This window comes from Plecotus auritus (assembly GCF_963455305.1).
Source record: "Plecotus auritus genome assembly, chromosome: 3".
NCBI classification, from domain to species: domain Eukaryota; kingdom Metazoa; phylum Chordata; class Mammalia; order Chiroptera; family Vespertilionidae; genus Plecotus; species Plecotus auritus.
The window spans coordinates 188549182-188561941 of NC_137772.1; the positions used below are offsets into that span (position 1 = coordinate 188549182).

A 12760-nucleotide genomic window follows, 5' to 3' on the forward strand; every position below is an offset into this window, starting at 1 on the left:
GATAAACAGGTGGGTAATCTACCATAGGTGATTAGGGTCCAGCTCATTGATTTTAGTCTGGGTCCTCCCTCAGCAAATATGCTCTGCATAGGAAATGGGGGCAGCGTCTACAAAGTACTGATTGATTTGTCAATTGCCATGTAGAAGAAAGAAGCAGCTTTAAAACGTAATAGTATTCCAAAGGATAAATTCTTATTTGGAGCTATGTTTTTCTGTGGCCAACGCAGTGTTTGTGGTACCAGTGACTGGTCCCTTGATTGCTATTTATGATATTGTTTGTATGGGCAGATGCATTTTTATTTTTATCTCAGGATATTGAGAATGCTTCCTGTACATATTCCTCACCATCTCTAGATCCAGAAGTCCCTTGGAATGGTAGATATGTTGCTTCAGTAACTCATTCAGAAAATGGTCTTCCTTTAGTAAATAATTCTCACCATGGCCTCAACAAGGAAATAATAAAGATATGTGATATTATTGGCAGGCTTTTATTCCCTGCTTTTCTTGAATCTTTGGTATCCTTTTTATTGCCCTTTAAGGAGTTTACTTATATGAATAACATTTATTGAGTTATATTGCAAGGACTAGTACAAGACTGTGCTCTCAGCGAGTTTGCATTCTAGTGGAGGATACAGACAAGCAATATAATTTCAGGTCATAAGTGCTGTAGAGAGTAAAGCCCCAGAGTGTGTTGGGATGTATAAAGAGGGTGGTCATTCTCTGAAGAAGACATTGAGCAGAGACCTAGATGTTAGGAGTAAACCAGGTGAACTGGGAGGTGAACAGAGAGGGAAGGGCAAGTTCATTAGAAGCCTTCGACTTGTCATGTTGGAGGACTAGGATAGTTAATGTAGTTATGTTTTGCCATCATGCTTTGCTGGCGGCAGTGAGGCAGAGAATGGGAAAGCATCAGGTTTTTGCTTTAAATGAATTCTCATAAAATGCAGAGTTTAGCTAAGCAAATAAACTCTTTATTTTCAGAAAACTTCACAGATACAAAGTAAATATCCTCAAGAAATCATTGAGAAATGCCTCCCCCCCCCCACCCCGCCTTAGAAATGTGAAGCCCAGGTAGAAAAAGAAATTAGATAAATATTTTGTGAGGAAAGGAGTATGAGAATACATCGAAATTTATCATGGAATGTTTTAGCTGGCAAATTAACATAGATTGAATCAGGCAGAAAGGAAAAGATAAAAAGTTGCAGAAGTTCTTTGAAATGCAAACAGTTACAAAAAGAGGAGTTCTAAAATGGCAACAGTGTTGAAATAAAAGTAGTTTCCACAATAACTACTTTCAAATAAGTAGCATAAATTTAAGTATAAAGATTATTTTGTACTTCTGTGTAATAAGATTTAAAAAAATAAATACTAAACTACATAGATTAGAATTAAACTATATAGATATTTGATTCACTATAAAACCTTCCAGTATCTCAAAAGTTACAAACAGGAGTTATTTTATAATGTAAATGTAGAGGTGTAAAAGATTGGGCTACATTTGTGTTAATTTTGATTCCTATAAACTGCCGTTAAAAGAAATCTGTTTTCTTTAACAATACTTTAAAATTCTGGCAGTTTCAATTATGGGTAAAACAATATACTTCATATACAACAGATTTAATATTCTGAGGTTTATAAGGGTGAAAGGAAGAACAATTTTAAGATAATTCAAAATTTTGCTGAAGGATATAGAAAGGATTGGAAAGCATAATGCTCTTTCATGGAAAGGATTAATATTTTAAAGATGCCAGTTTTCTCTCTTTTTTTTTAGTCAAACATTTATCTTAATACATGCTATCTATAATAATAAAGGCATAATATGCTAATTAGGCCAGACAGCCGAATGACCTTCCGGACATCATTCCGGACATCCTTCTGGATGAAGCCGCAGCAGTGGGGGCTGAGGCAAAGTGGTTAGGGGTGATCAGGCAGGCAGGCAGAGGCGGTTAGGGGAAATCAGGCAGGCAGGCGAGCAGTTAGGAGCCAGCAGTCCTGGATTGCGAGAGGGATGTCCAACTGCCGGTTTAGGCCCGATTCCCCTCCCCACCTGGGGATCAGGCCTAAACCGGAGGTCGGACATCCTCCGAGGGGTCCCGAATTGCAAGAGGATGCAGGCCGGGCTGAGGGACTCCCCCGCTCCGCACCCCCCCCCATACGAATTTCATACACCGGGCCTCTAGTTATAAATAAACGGATAGGAAAGGTGATAAGTTAAAAAACTGAGTGGTCTGCCGTAGTAGAATCAGGCTCTTGGGAGAAGGTAAACTGGACAGACTCTGAATCATGTCTGGCTTTAGCCTTACTGAGAATTCAGGAGTCTTTTCTGGGGTTGTCAGCCGGCAAGGCCAGGTCAAAGCTCTGGGAATATGGCAGGGCTGTTATATGGTCTAGGCACCAGACAACCCATGGGAATATGGTCAGAAAGAATGGGCTTGCTCTTGATTTTTTTGTGCTTCTAAAGTCACCCTGACCAAACTCAGGAGACAGTCAAGTTAGAACATGTCTCTGGGTGAAATGACCAGGCAGCAGGCACTTCATGAGCACAGGCTCACTTGGGCATTGCTAAATTTCAGATGCTTCAGCAGCAGAGCTGATGACAGCTCCGTGCGGCGAGGCACCCTCTTGCCATCTGGATTGCGTCCTCTCCAGGGCTCATGCACAGCTATTTAATGTGATCTTCTCCTTTTCCTGTGCTGGATCTCCTGTCTTTTGTAGCACATGTTTTTCTGTTAGTCAAAAATACCATAAACTAAATTAAAGCACAAATAAGCTGGTAAGAAACACTTGAAATGTATTGGTCCCCCCAAAAAGGTTGACATTGTAAATTCATAAATAGCTCATAGAACTTATTATTTTTTTTAAAGTTTCTTTTTTTAAATATATTTTATTGATTTTTTAAAAATATATTTTATTGATTTTTTACAGAGAGGAAGGAAGAGGGATAGATAGTCAGAAACATCGATGAGAGAGAAATATCAACCAGCTGCCTCTTGCACACCTCCTACTGGGGATGTGCCCGCAACCAAGTTGCATGCCCTTGACCAGAATCGAACCTGGGACCTTTCAGTCCTCAGGCTGACGCTCTATCCACTGAGCCAAACCGGTTTTGGCTATTTTATTGATTTTTTACAGAGAGGAAGGGAGAGGGAAAGAGAGTTAGAAACATCGATGAGAGAGAAACATTCATCAGCTGCCTCCTGAACACCTCCTACTGGGGATGTGCCCGCAACCAAGGTACATGCCCTTGACTAGAATTGAACTTGGGACCCTTCAGTCTGCACACTGACGCTCTAGCCACTGAGCCAAACCAGTTAGGGCCTCATAGAACTTATTAAGACTAAAACAAATATTCCATTTACAAAAGGATAAAGGGAAGAAGGAACTTGTAGAAAAACAAACAGGCAACACACAGGAAAAATTCAACCCTGTGTGTTGCCTGTTTGTTTTAGAGGAAATGTAATTTAAAACAGGAATAAGGTTTTAAAGTTTTTGCAGGCATGATAATCCCTATATTGGGTAGACAGACACACTCATTTACTACTGTTGCTGTGGTAAATGGTAAATTGCTGCTCCCATTCTGGAGAGTGTTATGACCATATATTTGAAAAACAACAACAACAAACAAATAAGAATGTTCAGATTCTTTTATTCCCATTCTTAGTTTATTCTCAGTTAATTTTTTTTGACTTGAAGTATTTTAGTAATTTTCATTTTGGAGAATTTCTTTCACTTTAAAAGTTTTATTTAAGTAGTGTCTTTAGTAACAGGTGCTAATAGTTATTCATTTATATTGCCCTATTTTATAAAATATTTCTTTGTAATTTCAGTCCTACAAGATTATCAATTTTGCCCCCAGTTTACTTCGTATCATAGTTTCTGACCACGTGGAATTCCCAGTGCGCCAGGCAGGTGAGTTGTGCTTTTATCTTTATAATTTATTTATGGTGAAAGTAAAAGTAGAGTTTTATTTTAACATTAAAAATATTTGATTTCTTGAAAAAAACAAACAAACCAGGAAATGCACAAGAAGTATTTCTAATGCTTAAAAAAATCACTTTCCTTTAACTTGGAACTGTAGTAGATACTGAGTTCTTAAATCTCTCTTAGCTTTTTCTTTCTTCCTTTCTCTTCTGTCAATCCCTTGCCTCTGTAACTTTGCCATTTTCCCCTTATCTTTCTCAAATTTAAGAGCTTCATCTCCCTAATTTTTTATGATTCCTGGAGGCCAAGCCTTTGGGCCCACAGATCAATATCATGAATTTATATATGTGAATTTATACACTCCATTTGCGTATTAGATCACGGAGGTGTAAAGTATTGCACTGTGATGGAAAAAAATGAAATAAAATAAAGATTAAAAGAGATAAACTGGCCATTAGAACCCAAAAGGTGAAAAAAGGGAGAAAGCCTTGGAAAATCATGAGTCCTGAAAAGATAGTAACTTCAAGATAAAGGTGATAAAATAATAGCTAATTAAAAAATAATTAGTTAAAAATGCTTTTAAAAATTATTGAAGTGACATATACTCATTGTAAATAATATGGACATTGAAGAAGAACTAGAGGCCCGGTGCATGAAAATTCATGCACTTGAGGGGGGTCCCTCAGCCTGGCCTGCCCCCTCTCACAGTCTGGGAGCCCTCAGGGACGGGAGGCGACCCAGTGATCAGGGGAAGGTGACGTCCCCATCACACCTCTGCTGCTGCCACTGCTGACAGTGCAAGCCTCGGCCAGCCCTGGTTACCTGAGCCTTGGGCGGCCCTGGGCATCTGGGCAGCCGCCATCTGAGGCTTGCTTGTGCCTTGGGCCAGCCCTGGGCAGCTGGGGGGCTGAGGGCAGGTTTGGCCACACTGTGCGCCTGCTGCCCCCTCCCCCACCCCGGCTGGGCTGAAAGGACTGGGGGACTCCAGCGGGGCTGAGGGGACTGGGCGCCACCATCTTGTGGCTATGGGCACCGGCATCTTTGTGATGGTGTGATTGTCAATTTGCATATTCCCTCTTTATTAGATAGGATACCAAGAAGAAAGTAAAAAAAGCTACTCAACATTCATTACTTATAAATGAGCATCATTAGCACATGTGCATGTGTTTGGGTATAGCAATTGATGATGTTTTATAGAAATGGGGTTATACTCCACATGCTGATAAAAGTATTTAATTTTACTTGAAATAATAATGAAAAAGTAAAGAATCATTTGGGAAAATATAACAATATGTATGACTTCCTGAAAGATCCCTTTGTAGATTATAAAAATCTATGAAAACATTTGTATTGCAATTTTTACTTTAATAAGGTTTGTAAGATTTCTATGTAAAGTTTTTGAAAGTATTACTCTCAGTTTTATTTAATTTTTGTTTTATAAAATAGGCTGTTCTGAAACTACATTTTGCTATTTTAAATAACCTAAGTATTTATAGGGCCATTCTGAAGTTCCTATGAAAGCTTTGTGGAAGTAGTATTTTTAAAGATTTTAAAGCACTTTATTTAACTAATATGTCTTATTTATATGACATATAAATATTACAGAAACACAGAATTTATACATTAGATTGCTCTTAATCTCACCCCCAAATATAGCTGCCATCAGTTTAGGGGCATGTTCTCCAAATCTATTTCCCCTCCATAGATATATTGGCATTATTATTATTATTATTATTATTATTATTATTATTTTGTTAACCCTCATCCGAGGATATTTTTCCATTGATTTTTAGAGAGAGTAGAAGGGAGGAGGAGAGATAGAGAGAGAGAAACATCAATGTGAGAAAGACACATCGATTGGTTGCCTCTGGTAAGCCCCAACCAGGTCCGGCGATCCAACCTGTAACTAGGTATGTACATGCCCTTTACAGAAATTGAAACCTGGGACCCTTCAGTCCCAAGACTAACACTCTGTCCACTGAGCCAAACTGGCTAGGGCTATGCTGGCTTTAAAAAGTAACAAAGATCTGTTTATATTACATATGCTATTTTATAATTTCTTTTTTTTAAATTTAACCATGTATGCTTGGGGGATTGTTCTATGTCAGTGCATACGCATATACTTTATTCTTTATGACAATTGTTCAGTATTTCTTTGTACAGAGCTACCATACTTTATTTAAACAATTTGATGTTAATGGACATTTCCTTTATTGACCCTTATTATTGTTGTTATAGAGGCAACGCTCAAATGAGCATCCTTGGACATATATCTCTGGATACTTGTGGGAATATTTTCATAGAATAAATGACAAGAAATGGAACTGCTAGGTCAATGGATCTTAATGATGTTAACATTTAGAATTTTGAATCTTAATCACCAAGTTGCTTCTGCTACGTTTTCTATTAATAGTGTATTAGAATGAGAGGTTCCCCATATGATCACACAACCATTTTAATCCCTATAAAACTGGACTTGAAAATAAGAAGCAACCTTCAGACAACAAAGATACACACATGGTAAAATCATGGACTTACTTATAATTCAGTCATTAAATGCTGTTAATTTATAACTAGAAAATACTTTTATTATGGGCACCATACAAGATGGCCTATATAAAAGACACATTATAAGATTTATAATTGCAAGATTTTCCATTTTTTATTGGCTGTCATGTTTAACTTTGAAGGGTTTAAGCCTTTCACACTCTGACAAGCTGAATAAAGTTATCTTTTTGGTACTGCTATACTGGCATTTTTTTTTCTCTAATTTAGCTGCCATTTACTTGAAGAATATGGTGACACAGTACTGGCCGGACCGAGAACCTCCCCCAGGAGAAGCAATATTTCCATTCAACATTCATGAAAATGATCGCCAGCAAATACGTGATAACATTGTGGAAGGAATAATCCGGTCTCCAGATTTAGTGAGGTACATTAGACTATATCTACATGGTTAGTAGTCGGAAGCACAAAATATATGCATTGAGGGGGGAGGTTGGATTTAATCATCAGCCTCAGGTTTGGTTTGTTAAAAAGGTAAATTAATGAATATGGGCACTCAGAGAATACTGTTTTGCTGACTTGTCTTTGCTTTTGTAATCCTTTGCAATATTTTGGGAAAGATTCAGTTGCTTTAAGTTGCCACTAAAAAGAGTTAAGGCAAAAACCATACTTAACTAAAATTGTTGTATAAATCCCTGCTATGGATATAGCTACGTTCTTAGTTATGATCTCTTGACTTTTTCTGTCTGCTTTTCTTTTTCCTGACACAGAGAAATTCACTTCTGGGAGTTTTAACCTACCACTTTTCTTTTCTTTTCTTTTTTTTTTTTTTTTTTTGTAAATATATTTTATTGATATTTTACAGAGAGGAAGGGAGAGGGATAGAGAGCTAGAAACATTGATCAGCTGCCTCCTGCACACCTCCCACTGGGGATGTGCCCGCAACCAAGGTACATGCCCTTGACCGGAATCGAACCCGGGACCCTTCAGTCCGCAGGCCGACGCTCTATCCACTGAGCCAAACCGGTTTCGGCAACCTACCACTTTTCTTAACAGTGGGTCTCTCTTTTCATTCATTTTTATGAACTGAGTATCTTTTCCTTTGGAGAAGACAGGATAGAGTACGTATAAATAGAAGAATCACTTGTGGTTTTTCACATTCGGCTTAGGTGCTGTAGAGCAACGCTGTCCGGGAGAGCGTTCTGCCGTGATGGGAATCTCCTGCATCTGTGCTGTCCAGTATTTAGCTGTGTGGCATACATGGTATCGAGTGCTTGAAATGTGGCCCGTGTAGCTGAGGATCTGAATTTTTAATTTAACTTTGATGAGTTCATCTGCATCTGTGCTGTCCAGTATTTAGCTGTGTGGCATACATGGTATCGAGTGCTTGAAATGTGGCCCGTGTAGCTGAGGATCTGAATTTTTAATTTAACTTTGATGAGTTCATCTGCATCTGTGCTGTCCAGTATTTAGCTGTGTGGCATACATGGTATCGAGTGCTTGAAATGTGGCCTGTGTAGCTGAGGATCTGAATTTTTTAATTTAACTTTGATGAGTTCAGAGTGTGCATATGTAGCTAATAGCTGTTCCTGTCTATTGGACAGCACCGCTGTAGAGTCATAAGGATTTTGCAATCTTAAAATAGGAGAAACAAATTCTCTTCAACCTGAGCTAGTAATTAGATTCCTTTTGAAAATGGGGGAGGGAAATAGACGAAACTGAGGTAGGGGAATGAAATGGTTTAATGTCACGAGATTAGATATAACTTTTCTCCTTGTGTCTAATGTACATTATGACATAAGCAGGAGAAAGGGAGGGAAGTGTGAGGAAGAAACAGCGAGGAAGGACAAGAAACATTACACTGCTCTTTGTACAGTTACTTTGTCTGCTGAGAGGAGAAAGTAGGTGTACCGGTGAAAGAAAACCACCATTATTCTCATTGGTTGTCCAAGTGCCAAGCTGGGCAGTGGCTCCCCTATGGTGTAATCCTGGATCTATTTCTTGTCAACATCTTTACTTTTTCAGCTATCTCTGAGTCGTGCAGTGCTTCTACCTAGTAATGTATGAGAGGATGACTGCTCATAGCCATCCTTTGCTTGGTTGCAGTGAGAAGAGGATTGGGAGGGTCAACCTGAATATGAAATTTTTAAAAAGGAAAAGTTTCAGTTTTCTTGCATACAGATTTGACATACTGGTTGTTTGGGCACAGCTGCTGGTGGCACAAGGGGCGACCTTTATAACGAGACAGTTCTTTGTGGCTTTGCTTCTGTTATGTCCTGAAGCCTTGACTGTAATCACTTTGAAGAAATATTTTTAAGGTTTATTTTAGAGTTTTGCAAAGAAAGATTTTCAAACAGATTTGGTTAACATAAGGAAAAGGCATTATTTTGTTTGTTTCACTTCAGTGAATCCAAGTTATTGGCTGTTTAACTCAACACACACGTTTATTTTTTTCACTGTGGAATCCTAAGTTAGCCAGGCTCACTTTCTGACCTTTTGCAAATGACCATGTAAGGACATATTGATAGTTTATGGAAGAGAGATTCCCCCACCCTGTATTTAGGAGAAGACTGTTTGAAAGACTTATTTATTTTTCTTAGGAAATGACCTGTTCTCTTTATTTTCAGGAAGTTGAGCTACTGAGGAGGTTTGTATTTCTAATACTGTTCTTTGTCCTCCCTCCCAGATATATAACTATATCATGTAGGTAAATAGAACTTAAAGTGATTTTATGTAAAATATTAGGGGTCTTTGAAACCTGATAAACTACTTAGATTTTGGACTTTCTCCCCCCCACCTTATAGAGTCCAGTTAACAATGTGTCTCCGTGCCATCATTAAATGCGATTTCCCTGGCCATTGGCCAGCAGTAGTCGACAAGATAGACTATTACTTGCAGTCACAGAGCAGCGGAAGCTGGCTTGGCGGTTTATTATGTCTGTATCAACTGGTGAAGACCTATGAGTAAGTTGATTTCCATTGGCTAGAAATACCAGCCTTGTGGTACTTAGAAAGAATTAAATTGCATAGCCGGGTTGCTCTGGGTGTTCTGGGGAATCAGGTTAATTCAGCAAATGGTGGATGAGCACAGTCAAACATGTTTATTTACTACAGTTATTTAAAGAACCCTTAATCTGTGAATGTACATTGCTAATCTTTGAGGCAGTGATACGATAGGACAATGCCGTGCTTTTCAAAAATTATTTGCTAGTTTCAGAGGACCACTTATTAACAGCTTTCCTCGGGAATTCCGATATAGAGGTGTCTTCACATTTGTCTTCAAGTGAGCACATTATTAAGTACAGCAAACATTTAACTCTTTGGATGCAAAATAGAAAATATTAAAGTTTCTTTGCTAGTGACTTTCTTTTCCATAAAAGCTGCTTGGAAGGTGGGAGACAAGCACCACATTTAATAGCATTGTTTTCTAGTTTCTGAGAGGATTGCTACTTATTACATCCAAAGTCCTGTAGATCTTTTTACAAGCTACTTAGTTCATGCTCTGTGGAATTTTTAGAAGATATTTTAGATTTGTAGCAATTGAAGTGATCTAATGTCATGTACATTTGTAAACTACTTTAACTTCTTAATTTAGGATATTGTGAGAAGGAATGTATTTCCCCATATTATTTGTTATATAATAAGAATGTCTATTTAAACAGACATATCAAATTGTATTTCATAGGAAGGATTGTGGTATGATGAAAATTAAATTAAGTAGTAGAAAAATTTATTTAGGAAAGTCACAAAATAGACTTGAAACTAGTGTATTTATTTATAGTAAGATATTCAGTATTCTGCCTAAAAGAGGGATGTGTTCTTTTGAAGTTCTTCCAAGTTTTTTTCTAACAATTCAAATAGATAATGTAAGCCAATGGTTGGAATGTTTTTGTTTGGCTAGCTTTATATAGTTTTTAAAATATGTATATGTTTGTTCATTATTTATGGTTCTTTTGCAAGGGTGGGGGCAATTATTTTTCTCTCTTTTTGTCTTTGCTCATGTAGATATAAGAAAGCAGAGGAAAGAGAGCCTCTTATAGCAGCAATGCAAATATTTCTGCCCCGTATTCAACATCAAATCATGCAGCTCCTTCCTGATGCCTCACATTATTCTGTGTTACTACAGAAACAGATTTTGAAAATCTTTTATGCACTTGTTCAGGTAAGTGTCTAGTGCAGAAGACAAATTTGGGGACTTGCTTTTCTGCCTCACACATGGAAGATGCTCAATAAGTGTCAGTTATTGTTAACATTTCTTATATATCCTCACATGTATTTCTTTAAAAAAAATCCTTACGGGAGAACAGGCTCACAGAAATTAACTTGATTGTCCAAAGTTATCCGAGTGGCAGAGCTGAGAGTCAATGTTCGTATAGCTTGTACTCCAGTGTCTGAAGTGCTGGATATGGGAGAACCAGGGGAGTTAACTGCCCTAGAACCTGATTACTTGACTACTCTGTCCATAGCATCTGCCTGTAAATTAGTTATGATTGTAGGAGAAGAGGAAGGAAAAGAAGATACTCCCTTTTATTGGGAAATCATACTGATGGTAATTTGTTTGCATTTGACCTAATTTAAAGCTAACAAAGTAGTTTTGCACTGTTTCAGAATATTTCACTTCAATAAAGATTTATATTTTTAGCCTTTTAACCTTTTAATAGAGACAGTTTGAGGCAGATTTTGTTTTCAGCTCAGCCTTTTTGGAGGAGAGAGGGAAGGGAGAAGGAGGCAAAACTGAGGAGAGATAAGAAACTGGGATACTAGGAAAATATATTCTCCACCCTCTTTTTTTCTCTTTTTTTTTTTAAAGTAAAAGGGAAGGAAGATGTATGGTGCCTTTGCCTTTTTATTAAAGCATTGTTCAGAAATTTTCCTCAGGGGAATCACTTTACTCTGAGGCAAACCTTCAGTGAGATGTTTTGCCATTAGATATAGTAACATCCCATTTATTCCCTTTTCCACTGGGAGAAGTATAGCCAGAAATCAGGAAGTAAGACAAAGGCTGATGAAATAATTGCTCCCAAACTTCTCTGTCTACTTGAGCTAAGAGGGCAAAATCTAAAATGCTTTTTTCAACATATAAATGCTAAAACCCTAAAAAACTAATGAAAAATCTGAACATTTTAAACAATTGTGGTCATCTATTATATGCTGCTAAAGTAGTATGCTCTTGCTGGGTATCCTGGAAGCAGATTTAGAAGGCTTTCAGAGGATTACAGTGATAGTGTAAGTAAGAAGTGATTGAAAATTTGGGAAGAGGCAGAAATATATGTTTTGCAAAGTATGATACAATTAAATTGACTTTGTCTGGCATTTATTAAATACTAGAGGCCCGGTGCATGAAATTCGTGCATGGGGGTGGGGGAGGGTGTCTCCTCAGCCCAGCCTGCACCCTCTTCAATCCAGGACCCCTTGGGGAATGTCTGACTGCCGGTTTAGGGCCTAAATCGGCAGTCGGACATCCCTCTCACAATTCGGGACCGCTGGCTCCTTAACTGCTCACCTGCCTGCCTGCCTGATCTCCCCTAACTGCTTCTGCCTGCCAGCCTAATTGCCCCTAACTGCCCCCCCTGCCAGCCTGGTTGCCCCTTACTGTCCTCCCTCTGGCCTGGTTGCCCCCAACTGTTCCCCTCTGCCAGCCTGGTCGCCCCTAACTTCCCCGCCCCTGCCGGCCTGGTCGCCCCCAACTGCCCCCCTGCCGGCCTGGTCGCCCCACGCAGCCTGCTGTTCAGTCGTTTGGTCGTCCCTCACTAACCCCCCTGCCGGCCTGGTCGCCCACGCAGCCTGTTGCTCAGTCGTTTGGTCATCCCTCACTAACCCCCCTGCCAGCCTGGTTGCCCCACGCAGCCTGTTGCTCAGTCGTTTGGTCATCCCTCACTAACCCCCCTGCCAGCCTGGTTGCCCCACGCAGCCTGCTGTTCAGTTGTTTGGTTGTCCCTCACTAACCCCCCGGCTGGCTTGGTCGCCCCATGCAGCCTGCTGTTCAGTCATCCATCTGGTTGTTTCGGTCGTGACGGCCCCTGGCTTTTTATATATTAGGATTGTGTACAGAGCATTTGGGTATTTCATACATACTTTAGAACTTAGTTTGTCCAAAAGTGAACTCATGCCCTGGCCAGGTAGCTCAGTTGGTTGGAATGTCATTCATATACCAAAAAGGTTGCAGGTTCAATTCCTGGTCAGGGCACATACCTAGGTTGTGGGTTCGATCCCTGGTCAGAGCATGTATGGGAGGCAACTGATCAATGTCTGTCTGTCTGTCTGTCTGTCTGTCTCTCTCTCTCTCTTCATGCCTCTCTCTCTCAAATCAATACACATATCCTCAGGTGAGGATT

General features: G+C 39.2%; 1 protein-coding gene across 1 annotated transcript in view; it reads left to right on the plus strand.

Moving 5' to 3' along the window:
- IPO8 (importin 8) overlaps window positions 1-12760 on the plus strand; it is a 62574-nt gene that overhangs the window by 2690 nt on the left and 47124 nt on the right. Inside the window, exons 2-5 of the mRNA XM_080659148.1 lie at window positions 3828-3909; window positions 6697-6853; window positions 9231-9389; window positions 10431-10587. Of these exons, the coding sequence (XP_080515274.1) occupies window positions 3828-3909; window positions 6697-6853; window positions 9231-9389; window positions 10431-10587 (555 nt within the window). The remainder of the gene's footprint in view (window positions 1-3827; window positions 3910-6696; window positions 6854-9230; window positions 9390-10430; window positions 10588-12760) is intronic.